The sequence below is a fragment of the Pseudophryne corroboree genome, chromosome 9 (assembly GCF_028390025.1).
Source record: "Pseudophryne corroboree isolate aPseCor3 chromosome 9, aPseCor3.hap2, whole genome shotgun sequence".
Taxonomy (NCBI): Eukaryota; Metazoa; Chordata; class Amphibia; order Anura; family Myobatrachidae; genus Pseudophryne; species Pseudophryne corroboree.
Genome location: NC_086452.1, coordinates 24,010,679 through 24,033,340, shown reverse-complemented (window position 1 = coordinate 24,033,340; position 22,662 = coordinate 24,010,679). Strand labels below are relative to the sequence as shown.

General features: G+C 48.0%; 1 protein-coding gene across 1 annotated transcript in view; it reads right to left on the bottom strand.

The window, feature by feature from the left end:
- Positions 1 to 945: 945 nt before the first annotated feature.
- LOC134957295 (quinone oxidoreductase-like) overlaps positions 946 to 22,662 on the bottom strand; it is a 40,041-nt gene continuing 18,324 nt past the window's right edge. Inside the window, exons 4-9 of the mRNA XM_063939075.1 lie at positions 21,442 to 21,605; positions 20,167 to 20,218; positions 18,225 to 18,374; positions 14,417 to 14,518; positions 14,135 to 14,230; positions 946 to 1,288 (exon numbers count right to left, since the gene is read on the bottom strand). Of these exons, the coding sequence (XP_063795145.1) occupies positions 1,127 to 1,288; positions 14,135 to 14,230; positions 14,417 to 14,518; positions 18,225 to 18,374; positions 20,167 to 20,218; positions 21,442 to 21,605 (726 nt within the window). The 3' untranslated portion in view covers positions 946 to 1,126. The remainder of the gene's footprint in view (positions 1,289 to 14,134; positions 14,231 to 14,416; positions 14,519 to 18,224; positions 18,375 to 20,166; positions 20,219 to 21,441; positions 21,606 to 22,662) is intronic.

The window sequence follows — 22,662 nt, the reverse complement described above, 5'->3', positions numbered from 1 at the left end:
AATAAGGCCCATAGTTCCGATACACCAACAGGCAGCACATTAGGTCATAGCAGCGATTGGTACACTGACCAGCAGGAGGAGCAGGTAGTCTACCACAAGTACTGGGCACCCTTACCAGCGCCTGGATGGGCTACATCAGTGGTTCCCACACTGGGTGCCTTGGGGAACTTACAGGGGTGCCCTGGGTTGGTGGTCCGGGACAAATTCTAATTATTTACGGTCAATGTAATAGGAAAAACCAGTGCTGGTGGCCGCCAATCAGTACATATGTGGACAAACAGATTGCAAATCTTATCCCTCATCACATACCTGACCCTAAAGATGACATATAGACACAATTTACTTAATGTGATGTTTTTCTGAATTTGCCCAATAAAAAAAAAAAAAAAAAAAAAAATTGTTCAAGGAGGTGCTGTGAAAAAAAAAAAAAAAAAAATTCTGATACTTTAGGGCGCCACGATTCAGAAAGAGCTTGGGAACTGCTGGCTACATAGCAGAATGCGGAGGGTACATGGAATGTAGATTGGGTCTGTCTGGAGCTGTGACAGGACTATTTGGTGACATGACGTAGTCACAGTATGGCATTACACTATACATCATAGGTCTGCAAACTCTGTCCTCATTACCCCACACAGGGCGTGTTTTGCAGGTCTCCTCACAGAATCACAAGTGAAAGAATTAACTCCACCTGCAGACTTTTTAAAATGTGTCTGAGTAATTCATACACCTGTGCACCTGCTGGGTTACCTGCAAAACATGCACTGTGTGGGGTAATGAGGACAGAGTTTGCAGACCTATGCTACACACCGTCACGGCAGAGCAACACAGAGGCATTATGGCACCATCGCAGGAGGCGGAGCACAGCCATGACCTCACAACGCAGCAGCCAGTGATGTATACCAGTTACATTGTCGCTATGGAGAATTCATTAACAAAAATACAAAATTAGAAATGGATTCAAGTTTATTTTTCACATTTAAGGGATTACAGAATTTTGAGGTTATCAAACATTTTAAGAGATACAAGCACCAGGTTCTTTCCTACAGGTCCAGTGTCAATGGATCATAAGTGCTCGGTTTTGTTTCATATTAAACGCCCCCATTGCAGCCCTCAGCCTGTGATCCGCTTAGAGCACAAAGACCATCTTGCCGGTGGCTCCGCTATTCTCTATGATGTCCTCATGGGCCTGAGGAGCTTTCTCCAGGGGATACTCAGGGCCAATCAGTGGATTCAGCCAGCCAGCCTCCATGCCCACAAACAGCGCTGCCCCAGCCTCCTTCCAGTCCTCCTAAAGACAGAAAAAATATATATACATATACACAAGAAACCATACAAATTAAATGTAAAAACAGGAGGAGAGAGAGAGATATATATATCTATATCTATATCTATATCTATATCTATATACATACATACACACACATACACACACACACACACACACACACTATGAATTCATAAGAACAATCACTAAATTCTCTACACATCGGCAGATGGTCATGCAGACCTACATTGCTGTTCTCAAATGGTCTCATAGCCCCGCTCCCGTGGCCACCCGTCTACCCTCCAGGAAATGAAGGTACAGGAGCCAGCTGACTGATCTACACTCATACTGCAGACTGCAATGCGTCATTATACCCACATTAGCGACAGAAAAATGCAGAATATTTTTTGGTAGGAGGAGTTGCCTGCGTCTATGACGTTTCCTTAAATAAATAAATACTACAATTAAATTTGGGGTGCAGAAGCAACAAAAATGTTTATTTTAGGGCAATCTGAGGCCATTTCTTAAACCCAATAAATTACATCATTATTGGATTAAATAAGCCAAGTGGAAACTTCCAATTATCTAATTAGTCATTAAGGGGGGAGGGGGTGTCCAGGTAGTTCGGCACAGTGTCCCTACATTTTTACCTTTTATGGTAAGAACTTACCTTTGTTAAAACTTTCTGCGAGGTACACTTGGCTCCACAAGGAATGGACAATGGGGTGTAGAGTAGGATCTTGATCCGAGGCACCAACAGGCTCAAAGCTTTGACTGTTCCCAGAATGCATAGCGCCACCTCCTATATCACCCCGCCTCCCTGCATAGGATCTCAGTTTTTAGTTAACCAGTCCAATGCGGTAGCAGGAAAAGAGACAACGGTTAGTAGCCACAACACCGCATTCTCACGACAGGAGATGTGTCAGCGGCTAATGCCATACCAACCCAAAGAAACTAAGTGCGTCAGGGTGGGTGCCTTGCGGAGCCCAGTGTGCCTCACACAAAGTTTTAACAAAGGTAAGTTTTTACCATAAAACTCGTTTCCTGCTGCGGGGTACACTGGGTACCACAAGGAATGGACAATGGGGATGTCCTAAAGCAGTTCCTTATGGGAGGGGACGCACTGTAGCGGGCACAAGAACCCGGCGTCCAAAGGAAGCATCCTGGGAAGCGGCAGTATCGAAGGCATAGAACCTTATGAACGTGTTCACAGAGGACCACGTAGCCACCTTGCACAATTGTTCAAGGGTCGCACCACGTTGGGCCGCCCAAGAAGGTCCAACAGACCGAGTAGAATGGGCCTTAATGTGATCAGGAGCAGAGAGACCAGCCTTCACATAAGCATGTGCAATCACCATTCTAATCCATCTGGCCAGAGTTTGCTTGTGAGCAGGCCAGCCACGTTTGTGAAACCCAAACACAACAAAAAGAGAATCAGATTTCCTAATAGGAGCAGTTCTCCTCACATAGATACGGAGAGCCCGTACCACATCCAAAGACCGCTCTTTGGGAGACCGATCAGGAGAAACAAGTGCCGGAACTACAATCTCCTGGTTAAGGTGGAACGAAGAAACCTTAGGTAGATAGCCAGGACGAGTTCTAAGACCCGCCCGGTCACGGTGAAAAATCAGATATGGGGAGCTACAGGACAAAGCACCCAAATCAGACACACGTCTAGCTGAAGCAATAGCCAGCATAAACACCACCTTAAGGGAAAGCCACTTAAGGTCAGCTGAACCAAGAGGTTCAAACGGGGAGACTTGCAACGCCTCCAAAACCACCGACAAGTCCCAAGGAGCCACAGGCGGGACATAGGGAAGTTGGATACGCAACACACCCTGAGTAAAGGTATGCACATCAGGTAAGGTCGCAATTTCTCTGAAACCACACCGACAAGGCAGATATTTGAACCTTGAGGGAGGCCAGACGCAGGCCTAATTCCAGGCCCTGTTGAAGAAAGGCCAACAATTTACACGGAGGGAACACGTACGGCAGCCGAAACCTCCACGGTACCGCCAGCGCATCCACGAATGCTGCTTGAGGATCCCTTGTCCTTGCTCCGAAGATCGGAACCTTGTGATTGTGTCGAGACGCCATCAGATCTACGTCTGGAAGGCCCCACCTTTCCACTAGGAGTCGAAACACTTCTGGATGGAGGCCCCACTCGCCAGCATGTACGTCCTGACGACTGAGAAATCCGCCTCCCAATTCAGGACTCCCGGAATGAATATTGCCGATAGATGGCGTTCTGCCCACTGTAGAATCTGTGAGACTTCCTTCATTGCTAGGCGGCTTCGAGTGCCGCCTTGATGATTTATGTAAGCCACTGTGGTGGCGTTGTCCAACTGTACTTGAACAGGATGGTTCTGAATTAAATGCTGGGCTAGGTTCAATGCATTGAAGACCGCCTGCAACTCCAGAATATTGATCGCCCCAACCTCTTAGACTGGCATCTGTCGTCAACAGGACCCAGTTGGATATCCAGAACGGACGGCCCCTGCACAGTTGTTGGTCCCGGAGCCACCAGAGCAGCGACAGACGGACCTCCGGAGTCAATGAGATCATTTCAGACCTGATCCGGTGAGGCAGGCCGTCCCATTTGGCTAGAATCAGCCTCTGGAGAGGGCGAGCGTGAAATTGAGCGTACTCCACCATGTTGAATGCCGACACCATGAGGCCCAGCACCTGCATCGCCGAACGTATCGACACTTGCGGACGAGATAGGAAGCAACGAATCCTGTCCTGAAGTTTCAGGACTTTCTCCTGAGAAAGTAACAACCACTGGTTGAGAGTGTCCAATAGTGCTCCCAGATACACCATGCTCTGAGCAGGGATGACTTCTTCCAGTTGATGAGCCACCCGTGGGCTTGCAGAAACCGGACCGTCACATCTAGATGACGCAGGAGAAGTTCTGGGGAATTTGCCAGGATTAACAAGTCGTCCAAATACGGCAGTATCCTGACCCCTTGACGGCGGAGTACCACCGTCATCACCGCCATGACTTTTGTAAAGACTCGCGGAGCAGTTGTTAAACCAAAAGGTAACACCCGAAACTGGTAATGGCAGTTGGCAATCGCAAATCTCAGGTATTGCTGATGAGACACTGCTATAGGAATATGCAGGTAAGCATCCTGTATATCCAGGGAGACCATGAAGTCCCCAGGTTCCAAGGCCAGAACTATAGAGCGAAGGGTTTCCATCCGGAACTTGGAAACCTTCACAAACCTGTTCAATGCCTTGAGGTTGAGAATGGGCCGGGAGGACCCATTCGGTTTTGGGACAAGAAACAGCGGAGAATAGTACCCCCGGCCCCTCTGAGCAAGGGGCACCTGTACTACGACTCCTGTATCCAGGAGGGTCTGTACCACCGAATGTAGAGTGTTTGCCTTTGTCTTGTCCAACGGGACATCTGTCTGGCAAAATCGATAAGGGGGTCGGTTTTTGAAGGCTATGGCGTAACCTCGAGTGACTGCTTCCCGTACCCAGGCATCTGAAGTGGTCTTCAACCATTCTTGGGTATACCCTAGAAGCCGGCCCCCCACCCTGGGATCCCGCCCAGTCATGCGGCCGGCTTATCTGTCTTGGAAGCTGGCTGACGGGCCGCCCAGGCTCTTTTGGGCTTAGGCTTACCAGGTTTGGAAGTGCGGGCCTGCTTGTTGTACGCCTGACCTTTTGCTTTGCCTGAAAGACGAAAGGGGCGAAAGAAAGTACCTTTAGCCTTCGACACAGAAGGAGCAGTACTTGGCAGACAGGCAGTTTTGGCAGTAGCCAAGTCAGCCACAATCTTATTTAAATCCTCCCCAAACAGAATATCTCCCTTAAAAGGGAGTACCTCCAGGGTTTTTCTAGAGTCCAGATCCACAGACCAGGATCTCAGCCACAATATCCGACGAGCCAGGACTGACGTAGTAGAGGCCTTGGCTGCCAGGATACCGGCATCAGAAGCAGCCTCTTTAATATAGCGAGAAGCTGTGACAATATAAGACAAGCATTGTCTAGTATGGTCAGAGGAGATTTCAGCATCCAACTCCAAGGCCCATGCGTCAATGGCCTCTGCAGCCAAAGTAGCTGCAATAGTGGGCCTTTGTACAGCACCCGTGAGGGTGTAAATCGCTTTAAGACAACCCTCACACTTTATCCGTAGGCTCTTTTAGAGACGCGACGGTAGTGACCGGTAGAGCTGAGGAAACCACCATCCTAGCCACATGTGAGTCCACTGGAGGAGGCGTTTCCCAATTCTTAGACAGCTCCGGCGCGAGGGGATAGCGAGCCAGCATCTTCTTTTGAGGCACAAACTTCGTACCCGGGTTTTCCCAGGGTTCCTGACTTATATCAATTAGGTGGTCAGAGTGAGGTAAAACTTGTTTAATCACCTTCTGATGCTTGAACCTATCTGGTTTCTTAGGAGGAACGGATGGCTCGGGATCATCCGTAATCTGTAAAAATAAGATTTTACTCACCGGTAAATCTATTTCTCGTAGTCCGTAGTGGATGCTGGGGACTCCGTAAGGACCATGGGGAATAGACGGGCTCCGCAGGAGACAGGGCACTCTAAGAAAGAATTAGGACTACTGGTGTGCACTGGCTCCTCCCTCTATGTCCCTCCTCCAGACCTCAGTTAAGGAAACTGCCCGGAAGAGCTGACAGTACAAGGAAAGGATTTTGGAATCCAGGGTAAGACTCATACCAGCCACACCAATCACACCGTATAACTTGTGATAACATACCCAGTTAACAGTATGAACAACAGAGCATCAGACAACCTGATGCAAATATAACATAACCCTTATTTAAGCAATAACTATACAAGTATTGCAGAAGAAGTCCGCACTTGGGACGGGCGCCCAGCATCCACTACGGACTACGAGAAATAGATTTACCGGTGAGTAAAATCTTATTTTCTCTAACGTCCTAGTGGATGCTGGGGACTCCGTAAGGACCATGGGGATTATACCAAAGCTCCCAAACGGGCGGGAGAGTGCGGATGACTCTGCAGCACCGAATGAGCAAACACAAGGTCCTCCTCAGCCAGGGTATCAAACTTGTAGAATTTTGCAAACGTGTTTGAACCAGACCAAGTAGCTGCTCGGCAAAGCTGTAATGCCGAGACCCCTCGGGCAGCCGCCCAAGAAGAGCCCACCTTCCTTGTGGAATCGGCTTTTACAGATTTTGGATGCAGCAATCCAGCCGCAGAATGAGCCTGCTGAATCGTGTTACAGATCCAGCGAGCAATAGTTTGCTTTGAAGCAGGAGCACCCAGCTTGTTGGATGCATACAGGATAAACAGCGAGTCAGTTTTCCTGACTCCAGCCGTTCTGGCTACATAAATCTTCAAAGCCCTGACTACATCTAGTAACTTGGAATCCTCCAAGTCATGAGTAGCCGCAGGCACCACAATAGGTTGGTTCAAATGAAAAGATGACACCACCTTTGGCAGAAATTGCGGACGAGTCCGTAATTCTGCCCTGTCCATATGGAAAACCAGATAGGGGCTTTTACATGACAAAGCCGCCAATTCTGACACACGCCTAGCCGAAGCTAAGGCCAATAGCATGACCACTTTCCACGTGAGATATTTTAACTCCATGGTCTTAAGTGGCTCAAACCAGTGAAATTTCAGGAAACTCAACACCACGTTAAGATCCCAAGGTGCCACTGGTGGCACAAAAGGGGGCTGAATATGCAGCACTCCCTTTACAAACGTCTGAACCTCAGGAAGAGAAGCCAGTTCCTTTTGAAAGAAAATGGATAGGGCTGAAATCTGGACCTTCATGGACCCTAATTTTAAGCCCATAGTCACTCCCGACTGTAGTAAGTGAAGGAAACGGCCCAGCTGGAATTCCTCTGTAGGGGCCTTCCTGGCCTCACACCAAGCAACATATTTTCGCCATATACGGCGATAATGTTTTGCCGTCACGTCCTTCCTAGCCTTTATCAGCGTAGGAATAACTTCATCCGGAATGCCTTTCTCCGCTAGGATCTGGCGTTCAACCACCAAACGCAGCCGCGGTAAGTCTTGGAACAGACAGGGCCCCTGTTGCAACAGATCCTGTCTGAGAGGCAGAGCCCATGGGTCCTCTGTGAGCCTTTCTTGCAGTTCCGGATACCAAGTCCTTCTTGGCCAATCCGGAACAATGAGTATTGTTCTCACTCTTTCTTACGATTCTCAGCACCTTGGGTATGAGAGGAAGAGGAGGAAACGCATAGACCGACTGGAACACCCACGGTGTCACTAGTGCGTCCACAGCTATCGCCTGAGGGTCTCTTGACCTGGCGCAATACCTTTGTAGCTTTTTGTTGAGGCGGGATGCCATCATGTCCGCCTGTGGCAGTTCCCATCGATTTGTAATCTGTGTGAAGACTTCTTGATGAAGTCCCCACTCTCCCGGGTGGAGGTCGTGCCTGCTGAGGAAGTCTGCTTCCCAGTTGTCCACTCCCGGAATGAACACTGCTGACAGTGCTTGCACGTGATTCTCCGCCCAGCGAAGAATTCTGGTGGCTTCTGCCATCGCCACCCTGCTTCTTGTGCCGCCCTGGCGGTTTACATGAGCCACTGCGGTGATGTTGTCTGACTGAATCAGCATCGGTTGGTTGCGAAGCAGAGGCTCCGCTTGACTCAGGGCGTTGTATATGGCCCTTAGTTCCAGGATATTGATGTGCAGACAAGTCTCCTGACTTGACCACAGCCCCTGGAAGTTTCTTCCCTGAGTGACTGCCCCCCACCCTCGGAGGCTTGCATCCGTGGTCACCAGGACCCAGTCCTGTATGCCGAACCTGCGGCCCTCGAGAAGGTGAGCACTCTGCAGCCACCACAGAAGAGACACCCTGGCCCTGGGGGATAGGGTGATCAGCCGATGCGATCCGGACCACTTCAACAGATCCCACTGAAAGGTTCTCACATGGAACCTGCCGAAGGGAATGGCTTCGTATGACGCCACCATCTTTCCCAGGACTCGCATGCATTGATGCACCGACACCCGTTTTGGTTTTAAGAGGTCTCTGACCAGAGTCCCGAGTTCCTGGGCCTTCTCCTCCGGGAGAAACACCTTCTTCTGGTCTGTGTCCAGAATCATGCCCAGGAAGGGCAGTCTCGTCGTAGGAATCAGCTGCGACTTTCGAATATTCAGAATCCAGCCGAGCTGTTGTAACACCTCCCGAGTGTGCGCTACGCTGATCAGCAACTGCTCTCTGGACCTCGCCTTTATGAGGAGATCGTCCAAGTATGTGATAATTGTGACTCCTTGCTTTCGCAGAAGCACCATCATTTCCGCCATTACCTTGGTAAATATTCTCGGTGCCGTGGACAGACCAAACGGCAACGTCTGGAATTGGTAATGACAGTCTTGTACCACAAATCTGAGGTACTCCTGATGAGGTGAATAATGGGGACATGCAGGTAAGCATCCTTTATGTCCAGAGACACCATAAAATCCCCCTCTTCCAGGCTCGCAATAACTGCCCTGAGCGATTCCATCTTGAACTTGAACCTTTTCAGGTAAATGTTCAGGGATTTTAAATTCAATATGGGTCTGACCGAACCGTCCGGTTTCGGAACCACAAACATTGTGTAATAGTAACCCCTTCCCTGTTGAGGGAGGGGAACCTGTACCACCACCTGCTGGAGATATAATTTGTGAATTGCCGCTAACACTACTTCCCTTTCTATGGGGGAAGCTGGCAGGGCCGATTTGAGGTAACGGTGAGGGGGCATCACTTCGAATTCCAGCTTGTATCCCTGAGACACAATCTGTATAGCCCAGGGATCCACCTGTGAGCGAACCCACTGGTGGCTGAAATTTCGGAGACGCGCCTCCACCGCTCCTGGCTCCACCTGTGGAGCCCCAGCGTCATACGGTGGATTTAGTGGAAGCCGGGGAGGACTTCTGTTCCTGGGAACTAGCTGTATTGTGCAGCTTCTTTCCTCTACCCCTGCCTCTGGCAAGAAAAGACGCACCTCGGACTTTCTTGCCTCTTTGCGATCGAAAGGACTGCATTTGGTAATACGGTGCTTTCTTAGGTTGTGAGGGAATATATGGCAAAAAATTTGACTTCCCAGCCGTAGCTGTGGAAACTAGGTCCGAGAGACCGTCCCCAAACAATTCCTCACCCTTATAAGGTAAAACCTCCATGTGCTTTTGAGTCGGCATCACCTGTCCATTGCAGAGTCCACAGGACCCTTCTGGCAGAAATCAACATTGCGTTTATTCTAGAGCCCAGTAGGCAAATGTCTCTCTGGGCATCTCTCATATATAGGACACCGTCTTTTATATGCCCCAGGGTCAGTAAAATGGTATCCTTGTCTAAGGTATCCAGTTCCTCAGACAGATTATCTGTCCATGCTGCTACAGCACTACACATCCAGGCCAACGCAATAGCCGGCCTCAGTAGAGTACCAGAATGTGTATAAACGGACTTCAGGATACCTTCCTGCTTCCTATCTGCAGGATCTTTTAGGGTGGCCGTATCCTGTGACGGCAGGGCCACCTTTTTAGATAAGCGTGTCAAAGCTTTGTCTACCCTAGGGGAGGATTCCCAGCGTAACCTGTCTGTTGGCGGGAAAGGATACGCCATAAGCATCCATTTGGAAATCTGCAGTTTTCTATCTGGAGATTCCCTATCTTTTTCACATAACTCATTTAACTCATGTGAAGGGGGAAAAGTCACTTCTTGCCTTTTTCCCCCAAACATATAAACCCTCGTCAGGGACAGGGTTTACCTCTGAGATGTGCAATACATCCTTCATTGCTATAATCCTGTAGCGGATGGCTTTAGCCATTTTAGGCTGCAACTTTGCATCATCGCCATCGACACTGGAGTCAGAATCCGTGTCAACAATCTGGGATAGTGGGCGCTTCCGAGACCCTGACGGCCTCTGCGCTGTAGGATCAGGCATGGGTTGAGAGACCCTGACTGTCCCAAGGCTTCAGCTTTATCCAACCTTTTATGCAAGGAGTTTACATCATCATTTAACACCTTCCACATATCCATCCAATCAGGTGTCGGCGCCGTCGGCGGAGACACCACATTCATCTGCACCTGCTCTGCTTCCACATAGCCTTCCTCGTCAAACATGTCGACACAATCGTACCGACACCACACACACACACAGGGGATGCTCTATTTGAGGACAGAACCCCCACAAGGCCTTTTGGCGAGACAGACAGAGAATGCCAGCACACCCCAGCGCTATATAACCCAGGAATTACACAGTAACTTAGTGTTTACCCAGTAGCTGCTGTATATACTGATATTGCGCTAAATTTATGTGCCCCCCCTCTCTTTTCACCCTCTTTCTACCGTGATTCTGCAGGGGAGAGCCTGGGGAGCTTCCTCTCAGCGGAGCTGTGGAGAGAAAATGGCGCTGGTGAGTGCTGAGGAAGAAGCCCCGCCCCCTCAGCGGCGGGCTTCTGTCCCACGATTTTGTGTAAAATAATGGCGGGGGCTCATGTATATATATATATATATATATATATATATATATATATATATATATATATATACATACATACATACATACATACATACATACATACATACATACATACATACATACATACATACATACACAGTGCCCAACTGTATATATGCTCCTTTATGCCAATAGGTACTCAATTGCTGCCCAGGGCACCCCCCCCCTGCGCCCTGCAGTGACCGGAGTGTGCGGGTTTAATGTGGGAGCAATGGCGCACAGCTGCAGTGCTGTGCGCTACCTCATATGAAGACAGGAGTCTTCTGCCGCCGATTTTGAAGTCTTCTTGCTTCTCTCGCCGGCTTCTGTCTTCTGGCTCTGCGAGGGGGACGGCGGCGCGGCTCCAGGATCGGACGACCAAGGGCGAGTTCCTGTGTTCGATCCCTCTGGAGCTAATGGTGTCCAGTAGCCTAAGAAGCATGACCTATCCACAGTTAGTAGGTCTGCTTCTCTTCCCTCAGTCCCACGTAGCAGAGAGTCCGTTGCCAGCAGCTCTCTAAAAATAAAAAAACCTAACAAAATACTTTATTAGCAAGCTCAGGAGAGCTCACTAAAGTGCACCCAGCTCTGTCCGGGCACAGATTCTAACTGAGGTCTGGAGGAGGGACATAGAGGGAGGAGCCAGTGCACACCAGTAGTCCTAATTCTTTCTTAGAGTGCCCTGTCTCCTGCGGAGCCCGTCTATTCCCCATGGTCCTTACGGAGTCCTCAGCATCCACTAGGACGTTAGAGAAATTAAATTAATAGCCTCCAAAAGATCAGAAACATCCACACGTGAACCACCCTCCCCATCAGCCGTATTAGAGTCAGATCCTGTGGGGTCAGTGTAAGTGCCGTCTTCATCCGACGAGGTGTCAGTGACAGCAGTGGATTGTGAGGAGACAAGCGCTCGCTTAGAGGACCCCTTGGACGTAGGCGAGCGACGGTCAGACTTTTTAGTAGTCAGGGAGTGGTTCAACTTCTTTAATTGAGCAGATAAATAGTCCGCCCACTGCAGGTTAGCTGCAGGGACCACAAATGGTTGTACCGGCATTGGGGATCCCATAGGGGGTGTCAGTTTATGAACTAGCGTATGCAGAAGCGTGGAAAAAGCGGCCCACGGCGGGTCATTAGTTGCCCCCGTTGCCACCGTCCCACTGGGGGGCGAGGAGCCCCCAGAACCAGAGCTGCTATATTCACCTCATAAGTATCTGCGGCTTCAGCAACACCAACAGTGTGTTCAGCCCCAGAACCGTTCCCCTCAGAAGCAGACATGATCTAACTTGCAGTATCAGGTAACAGTACAATTTGGCAGCAGCACAATACCTCTAGCCCAAACCCCTGCGCAGTGTAGTCAGCACCAAGCACCAGCAGAGATAAAGGAGAGATATGGTGACTAAATCAGAGAAAAATACGTAATATACAGTATATCTTTGTGAAAATCCTATATCAGATAAAACCTGACGCACCAAGCCCCCTCAGGTTATAGAATATAGGGATAGCAGGTTGAGTGAAAGACACGAAAAGGACACCACTCAGCTATCAAATGCACACACAAATAGTCACAGTTTGTACAATGCAGAGGTTATTACTAACAATAATACTGCACTGGACTAGCTTACACAGCTATATAACAATAGATATAACAGTACACAGTAAGAACTGGATGTATATCACAGGGTAATTGTACTAGAAAACCCTGACTAAATGCACTCTCTGACTAAAAAGGCAGGTAGAATACTTAAGTGTCATGTAAAGTCACAGCACTGACAACCAGGCGGCTTTACATAGGAGGATTTGCCCAAGCATTCCCAGGAACAGGGAGCTGAGGGATAATGGCGCCGCAGACACTGCCAGGGAGTGAGGGAGAGACAGATATGCAGCTCCAGGGCGGGAACATTTGCAGAAAATGGCGCCTTAGGGCTGGGGGAGGGGCTTCAGGTCCAAGCTCTATCCCCCTGCTGGCAAAACCACCGGGTACTGCGGGCTCTAATAAAACGGTTTATAGAGAAAACCTGACCTGTCCCATGCCCTGGTGATCTAGTGGGATCGCCTGTACTGCCACAGTGTCCACCGCCAGTGCGAGCGGCCCGCATCCCACTGACCGTGCCGGATCGCGATAAAGACCGGGTCCCGCAAGCGGGACTTACTTACCACCTCCCGCAGCTCGGCCACGCGATCCCGGAGAGCCCCTGTCGTGTGTGCCTGACAAGAAGAAAACCGGAGCCTCCTGCTGTAGTTACCCGGCAACCAGGGCTCGGGAGTGTACAGCGCCGCTGGGGAGAGCCGGAGCTGCAGCTGTGAATGTCCACTGACATGTAACACTGCTGCTGCCCTTGAAGTCTTCACTTTTTTTTTCCTTAGAAAAAAGTTCTTCTTAGGGCTGCCTGGAGCAGCCCCTCTGTTAAGTGCCTGCTACTGCAGCACCAACTACAAAACTGAGATCCTGTGCAGGGAGGCGGGGTGATATAGGAGGTGGCACAATGCATTCTGGGAACAGTCAAAGCTTTGAGCCTGTTGGTGCCTCAGATCAAGATCCTACTCTACACCCCATTGTCCATTCCTTGTGGAGCCCAGTGTACCCCGCAGCAGAAATAAGGATTTTCCCTACCATCTCTCACCCTGTTTACTCCGCCAGGTTCAGTGCAAGTTTGCTAATTGGATTACAAAATGCGAATCTGCACAGAACACGGAAACGGTGCAGTAGACTAATGGGCCCTGTCGCCAAAGATTTGAGGGGAGTGGAGGGAAATCTGTTCCTCTTGTGAACAGTACAAATGCACCATTGGGGTGAGTATATATATATATATATATATATATAAAAAAAAGCGAAGACGATATTTTAGGGAAAGTATCGGGAGACTCCAGTGTAAAGGTCCATCCTCTCCGCCCCACTCCTCTCCTCACAGTGAAGGGGAGTTTGAAGGATCCTTATCCCATGAAAGGATGTCACAGAAGCTGGTGACCTTAACTGCTAGTTTGTGTCAAAGCCTGGCGACATATACGCCGACACTCACCCCAAGTGGTAAATATATACTACAGACCCGGTGTACAATTGTACATTCAAAGTCTGTATATTCAGTACATGATGAGATATAATATATTATATCTCATCTACTGTATATATTCAGCAAGTCCTGCTGTGTTTCGCTATTTTGTATGGAAGGTGATGATATCCCTTTTTCTCATTCACAGCTATGTGCAGTTGTTATTTGGGCATTTAGTCTACGGTCTGTTTGCCACAGGACGTTGGGAAGCGCCCCCTACTGCCTGTTACTATTTGGCTCTCTTTCCTGCAATGTCAGCTTGTGTTTAATGAAACAAAATATAAGGAAATAAATAAACAAAGACCAGAAAAAAGAAGCATTGGGCCAGACTATGACGTAATCCTACATTCCATATTCCTCGTTACACATCATTACCTTAGTGGAGCTGAACAGGGCAACTCCGATTATACTGGATTCTTTGGCCATTGTGTCTCTTGGGTTTATTTCAATGGAACCTCTGCAGCCAATAATCTGGGGTAAAGGAGATAGCGCAGTCAGTGTGAGCATTATGGGTAAAATCAGCGTCTAGGATGGGTGCTGTCATCAGATGGGGGAAGTCAGGAGGAATGAGTGTAAGCGGGAAGGGGTGCAGGATGACATCAGAGTACCTGTGAGCTCAGGGGGGGGGGGGGGGTGTACATCAGTGCTGCTACTTACTATCACTCTGCCGCCAGTTGACAGAAGTTTCAGGTCATTACTGAGGTTGACGTTGGACAACATCTCTAATACAATATTAATTCCCTCTCCTCCGGCAGCCTCCTACATATAATAGAGCACGATTAGCTGTATTAGCAATTTTTATTACAGAACATCAGTTTATTTTGTTTGTCTAGACTCATTGGCCAACAATTATCAGTTGTTTATATGGCGACACAAGGGGTCCGCAGCGTCTTGCTTCGTGCATAAGCAGAGTAATGAGAACAAGAAAAGAGCACAAGACTTACAGTATAAAGCATTGAAAAACATGGGCTACAAGCTATATGCATATAGTACCTCCCAACTGTCGTGCTTTTGGTGGTACAATCCCATATTTTTGGGGCATTGCCAAGTCATCCCACACAGGTCACAGTCTCCCGCAATGGGGGTGGAGGTTGGGAGGCCCCCTGTCACGGCATCTATTCACAGGAGTGAGGGACTGGGAGTATGGCCAGCTACTCCCAGAGCACTCAGCCTGCCTCCACAAATGCTGAAAGTCAGGGGTGCCCAGCAGTTTGGCGACACTGTTGGCAACGGGGATAAGAGGACGATATAAGTGAGGGAAGGCAAAGCACATGAGGTGTCAAAGTCAGAAAAATGTCTCAATGCACGTTGCCATATTTGCACCGCACACTGGTCCGCGCTGCGCGTGCATGCGCTCTCCCGTGGATTCGCATACCCGCAATAACGTGCACTCGCAGGCGCGGTATGCGTATTTACGGTAGAGTTTATGTAGTCGTAGCGTGCGACTCATTCGTTACAAATGTTCACAATTAATGTAGTTTATAGATCATGGTCCCTTTGATAGATTCTGAAAGTTTGGTTAAAATACAATGTCCCAGAGCTGAGGAATCCCTCTTTATATCGTACAAAGGGTCTAACAGGAATCATACAGCAGTGTTTGGTACCCATCGGAAGAGTATTTAATTAGCAATATTCCGGTGTTGGTTTGGAGCGTATTAATCGCTCGTGCGAATAGTTATGGACATAAGAAGTTTATGTCCATTTCTATTATTTACACATACTCAGGTATGCGGCGGGAAACCCAGTTTCCCACCCACCTGAGCTGTTGGAAATCGTCACAGCCCACCTGTATGAATCACCCTATGACCTTTTGTTATGATACAGGGCCGAATTCCTTCGGCCAATGGACAATGGGATTGTAGGACCAGGAGATTGCATTGTGTGTGGGGCATAAATAGGCAGGCCGACCACATCCAGCTCTCACTCTCTCATCAACGGTTATCTGCTGATAGCCGGGAGCTGGATATCGAGGCGCAGGCGATCATACCCTTTGTGCGTAAGTTTCTCTCCGTTATCATTGTCTTTCTGTGAGCCAATTTCTCTCTCTCTCTCTCTGTTCTGTTCTCTCATATCTCCCCTAGACTAGGCTAAGTATTGTATTGTATTAGATAGTATTGTATTGTATTGCATTTAGGTCAGTGTAGTATTGTCTTTTTGTATTTATTGTTTAGTTCTGTGGTTAGGAAGTCTCTGTTATATTGTAGTGTATCATTTGTACTGTTATCCCCTTTTACAAGTATATTAGAGATAATACAGTTAATAGGCTTTGGAACCTAAACCAGCATCTGTGTATTTCCTATAGTGTTAAGTGTTCACTTGAGCGTCGGTGACGCTCAAGCAGCTTTGTAGTTAGTCAGGTTACACAAGGTTGCACTTACACCCTGTACTCACATTAAGGTATTCAGTGTATTTCATTGGTATAAGGTTTTAACATAAAGGTATAGTGTTGTGAGCGTCTGCATCGCTGGTGACCTCCTCGTGGTCTCGAGCGTAAGCTACGCCATAGCGAATCATTACCCTAGACATAACCAATAACGTGTCCTATGATCGCTGGGCCGTGAGCGAACGTGACGCTTGAGCGTCTCGCCTACGGCTGAGCGATCGTTACGCAACTAGCGTACCATTACGGTACTTCTTAAGTAAACAGCGTACAGTGTTCTTAGCTTCATAAAGGGTTGTTATACGACAAAGGAATTTAGTATTGTCAGAGGATAGAGGGCCCTGCTCGTGAGAGCTTACAGCCTATCATTTAAAGACAGGGTTTTTCCAAGACAGCTGTTACATGGAATATTCTACAAGTATGTGACTTATGGAAATACACTGCTCAAAATAAAGGGAACACTAAAATAACACATCCTAGATCTGAATGAATGAAATATTCTTATTAAATACTTTGTTCTTTACATAGTTGAATGTGCAGACAACAAAATCACACAAAAATTATCAATGGAAATCAAATTTATTAACCCAAGGAGGTCTGGATTTGGAGTCACACTCAAAATTAAAGTGGAAAAACACACTACGGGCTGATCCAACTTTGATGTAATGTCCTTAAAACAAGTCAAAATGAGGCTCAGTAGTGTGTGGCCTCCACGTGCCTGTATGACCTCCCTACAACGCCTGGGCATGCTCCTGATGAGGTGGCGGATGGTCTCCTGAGGGATCTCTCAGACCTGGACTAAAGCATCCGCCATCTCCTGGACAGTCTGTGGTGCAACGTGGCGTTGGTGGATGGAGAGAGACATGTCCTAGATGTGCTCAATTGGATTCAGGTCTGGGGAACGGGCGGGCCAGTCCATAGCATCAATGCCTTCGTCTTGCAAGAACTGCGGACACTCCAGCCACATGAGGTCTAGCATGGTCTTGCATTAAGAGGAACCCAGGGCCAACCGCACCAGCATATGGTCTCACAAGGGGTCTGAGGATCTCATCTCAGTACCTAATGGCAGTCAGGCTACCTCTGGTGAGCACATGGAGGGCTGTGCGGCCCCCCAAAGAAATGCCACCCCACACCATTACTGACCCACAACCGGTTATGCTGGAGGATGTTGCAGGCAGCAGAACGTTCTCCTTGGCGTCTCCAGACTGTCACATGTGCTCAGTGAGAACCTGCTTTCATCTGTGAAGAGCACAGGGCGCCAGTGGCGAATTTGCCAATCTTGGTGTGCTCTGGAAAATGCCAAACGTCCTGCACGGTGTTGGGCTGTAAGCACAACCCCCACCTGTGGACGTCAGGCCCTCATACCACCCTCATGGAGTCCGTTTCTGATCGTTTGAGTAGACATGCACATTTGTGGCTTGCTGGAGGTCATTTTGCAGGGCTCTGGCAGTGCTCCTCCTGTTCCTCCTTGCACAAAGGCGGAGGTAGCAGTCCTGCTGCTGGGTTGTTGCCCTCCTATGGTCTCCTCCACATCTCCTGATGTACTAGCCTGTCTCCTGGTAGCGCCTCCATGCTCTGGACACTACGCTGACAGACACCGCAAACCTTCTTGCCACAGCTCGCATTGATGTGCCATCCTGGATGAGCTGCACTACCTGAGCCACTTGTGTGGGTTGTAGACTCAGTCTCATGCTACCACTAGAGTGAAAGCACCGCCAGCTTTCAAAAGGGACCAAAACATCAGCCAGAAAGCATAGGAGCTGAGAAGTGGTCTGTGGTCACCACCTGCAGAACTCCTCCTTTATTGGGGGTGTCTTGCTAATTGCCACCTGTTGTCTATTCCATTTGCACAACAGCATGTGAAATTGATTGTCAATCAGTGTTGCTTCCTAAGTGGACAGTTTGATTTCACAGAAGTGTGATTGACTTGGAGTTACATTGTGTTAAGTGTAACCTTTATTTTTTTGAGCAGTGTATATACATGACCTAATTATCATAATGCGCCATTATCCAGCATTACAGGACATGAGGGTTTGGGAGGAATTACATGAAGCATAAGACACTAGTAGACGGGAAGGACATTACCTGGATTTTCTCAATGTAATCTTTCTCTCTGTGGTTGAACACTTTGTGGGCCCCATTTTGCAAGACGATATTTAGTCCCTCAGCGCTCCCTGCTGTCCCAAACACTGTGAGGCCATAGGCTCTGGCAATCTGACAAGCCGCGATCCCCACCTATAAGGGAGATAGGACAGGGGGTAAACGTACAAGCTGCCATACTGCAGCCCATTACCTACATTCCATAGATGCCCACAACATGGCTGCCTGAATTAAATAATCACATGAGGGCGCTACTTCTTGGAGAATGAATTCACAGCTATCTCATGCATGCTGGGTGAGCCCCCAAAATGGCTGCCTCCATGCTCAACATTCCCAATTACTAATATTTAGTAGACATTAAAGTCTTTGTGTCAAAGAGACTGAAACTAATTTTTTTCAGAATTATATGTAACCCCTTTGCTGTGTAAAGTAGTGGACAACTAACGCAAGGCGACTAGGATCCTGGAGTCCAGATTCAAGGAGTAATCCAAGTATATAAGGGGTTCTGGGGCACAAAGTCAAAAAGCATGTCAAAAATAGGAGAGGGCTCTAAGTGCACTAACCCCCAATAATGATGCCTGTACATGTAGGGGAACCCAAAAATTTAGAAGAGGAGAGTCCAGATCTCCTAGCAACTTGTGTCAAATAAAAAAAATGGGTCCCAGATAGTGTTTCTGGGTAGTATAGAATTGGAGGACTTGGTGGGCTTCCCTTTTCGGCTAAATTTTATTGGACGTGTTATATGCAGCAAAAAGACTGATGGTGTTATCGGGAAAATTCAATGTGTTCAGAAAAAAAGAAAAGAAAAACAAGGTGTAATTTGTGGATACTGCATCCAGGGCCTTCTTTTCGTATGGGCTCAATGGGCACTTGCCCAAAGGCCCCAGGAGTCTAAGGGCCCTAGGCTGATAACTGAGGGTCCCCTCTTTCCAGTGGCACCAGATTTTTGAAAATCGGCTCTGGGGAACCGGAGATATCCAACTTCTAAGCAGTGGTCTCCATCCGAGCCTGTTAATTGCTCTTCCCAGACGAATATCCCGGGTTCTGTCTGACTTAGAGGTTTTCTGAGTGTATACTCAGAAAGCTGGGACTCTCCCTTTTCGGTGGGCACTGGCAGCTTGTCTCTGCTATGCTCAGAACCAGAGATATCAGCCTTCAAGCAGCTGGACCCTGCGCCAACTTCACACACCTGGTATGCAGTGTTATATTTTCGTTGGTGATTGCTCTGGCTTCTGAACTCTGATCCCCGTGTCCCCAGTACCTCCTGAAAGGTGTGAATCTCTAGTGTTTTATCCCATTGAAAGCCAAGAAATCCATTGCCAGGAACCGGAGATATCTACAGTAAAGCAAGCCGACCTCCCACCGGAAAAATGATGAATATTAAGCCCACTTCACTATCCACCCCTGCCCTGTGTATCAAACCATGCCTTACCACCCTGTAAATAATGTACCGGGGCCCCTTCATTCAGCCCAATGCCCCTCCTACAGTTTAGTGTTCTCCCTTCCATCATCTGTGCAGTAAAGTAGTAATTATCAAAAATTACTGTTCCAGGTCCTACATGCTGAGCAGAAGATAGAACAACCCCTACTGCCAGCGGGACATCAAAGCTGCCGCTGATAGCGCCCCCCACCCCTACCGCTGGAGGATGGGTAGGGGCCCCAGTACACTGCTTTGCCCAGGGGCCTACACTGCTGTTAAGACGGCTCTGACTGCATCCTAAAACTAAGTAAATGCATAACAGTTAGTGAAGGGGTTACAATATAAAGCCTGAGGGTAATTCTGTAAGGCGTGGGAAAGTTTTACTTAACAGTATCCAGTATAATATGGTTATAAAGCAATGACATCCTATGAAAGCGAATAGGATCCATACTATGCTCCAATACCAGGTATCATTACCAATGGCAAAACTGCGGCTGCGTTACTTACTCCCCCGCTGGCACCGTGTACGAGAACCACCTCCCCGGATCTGCCACGCGCTCTGTATAACAGAAGGAGACATAACAGTCAGCAGCATCATGTAGCTCTGTATGGAAGGAAGCTAGAGATTTATTTATAGAATAATTTCCTATTCTACTATATACGCTCTCATCTCTGCAGTTGTTTTTCCCCCATTTAAGGTGGACACTGACATATTGCAGACAGTCAGTTTGAAACTTAATTGGCAATAACTCATGTAGTCTACAGGCCTGATCACAGAAATCTGTCAGATGTTGGCCAAAACAGATCATAAACGCAGTCAGATGGCGCCCACAACTGGCAGCGTATGGATTGCACTACTGGTGCCGTGTCAGACCCGGTAATTGGTGCTGAATTGACAGACATGTCAGATTTGGGGACACATGACCAGATCTAACTGATGATTAGTCAGCTAGGGGCGTTTTACATTTATTATTACAATGAATGCAGTTTTAAATCCCATCGCCAGAGCCGCCAACAAGTAGAGTTTGAGAAAGCGACACTTAGGGGTATATTTACTATCCATTGGTTCGTGAAGGCCACAGATCGGAGTCTTTGACCAATGAATTTTAAGTGGCAGCAAAGAATAAATGCTAAACTGGGTTGGAAAACAGACAGGGGTAGAGTTGCTAAGGGGGGCCATTTATCATAGATTGCATATTCAATGCAATCTGGGCAGGATCTTACAGCCCAGGATCGCATTGCAATATGCGATCTCATTGGGCTGATATATCAATCAGCACCAGAAGGGATAAGGGCTCCGAAAGGAGACCATCCCTGCAATGGCTGCTAGGGAGATGGGGGGGGGGGTTCTATGCATGCCTGATCAGCTAAAACCGCACAAGCACAGAACCCACTTCCGGGGAGGGTTCCGTGTGATTTAAGTAGATGGGACAGGATAAATGTGCATCTCTGCCCCTGTATGCTGTGACTGAGTTGCCCGAGGAAGAATATTCCCTGTGGTTATGTAGGAACCCATAGTTCAGTCACAGATCTGGTGGCTCAGAGATTGGGCCACATTTCTGCCATCAGGCTGAAGGTCTAGATAACATAATGGTCAGATTCCAGCTCACACGCTATGCAGCTATTCACACAAACTGCAGTTATTTCTTCTGCGCATGCGCAGAGTTGCAGATCAAATGTAGGCGCATAGTAGCGGAAATATTAGGCGTCACCCTGGACGGTGGCTGGGAGATAACGGGGGGGGCATGGAAACGACGCAATCAGACATTCCTATAAACTGACTTGGTAAGTAGCGCCCGGTAGGCGGTGAAGTATGGAACAGATATGGCGGCTCCTTGTTTGAAGTTCAGCTTCACGGGCAGAGGGAAAACCGTATCTACAGATGCCAGTGTATACTCCGCGTACCCGCCTGTAATGGTCGTAGAGGTGAACACTCGATCGCCTTTCTGTACAACATAAAATGAATACAAAATATTAACACCGGTTGGCAACTTACAGTAATCGTTCCTCGTTATTCAAAGGTTATTGTTGAAGACACACAGGGATTTGGTTTGGGATTAGGGATAACAGTAAGGGGCTTGGTGGGCTTTTGGCAGATTTGGGTGCTAGGGAATTCTAAGAATTTAGCCAAACACATTCGGATTTCTCGGCCTTAAGCCAAGTACACACTATCAGATATTTTTGGTCGGCCTTACAATCGGACTGTTTTTAGGGAAAATGTAGGCATCAATATCTGAGTGCGACGGGGATGTAACATTTACATGCAGACAGCAATATCAGTACCTAGATCAAACAATATGACTGCTAGCCGGTGTCCTGTAGGTGACCCTATCTATACAGAGACCTGGGAGGAGGAAAATTAATGCCTTTGGAGTCAGGGATTTAGATAACTCTTATCCAGAACCCCGCAATAAAGCCTGGAGGATAAGAAACATTAATTCTCCGGTCAGGAAGGTATAACAAGGTTATGAAAATGTCACCTCCACAGAGAAGTGGAACGTATTGTCCATCTGGGCAAACTCCATCTATTGCAAGACAGCTACGTGGAGGGAGTGTATGATCCCGTAAATGTCCATTGTCCAGCATTTGAGCAGTTAAAAAACAAAAAGGAGGGAGGAGTGCAGCTGTGAAGGTATAATTGCACTTGTCCCTCAATGTTGTGTAAGCATTTCTTGGGATTCAGCCATGAGCTGGGGATGCAACGTTTCAGCTCAATTGTAAAGTCCCCCCACATCCGAATCGCCTAGGCTCTTTGAGTTAGTGCTAGGTTTCGGAAATATTATTTCCCATTTTCTGAGATTTATGTACTGTATTTCCTGTCCATATTTGTAATCTTATTTTCTAAATCATACCTTGGATTATTTTGTTTGGATTAAAAGATAGTTCATTCTAGCGTATTCTGAGTGTGTGTTGGTGAATCTGCAAGCATGCGAGGCCACAGCTATGTACCCAAGTGTAAGCGAGTGTGCAATTAATAATTCTGTATGCAGATAGATAGCGGCA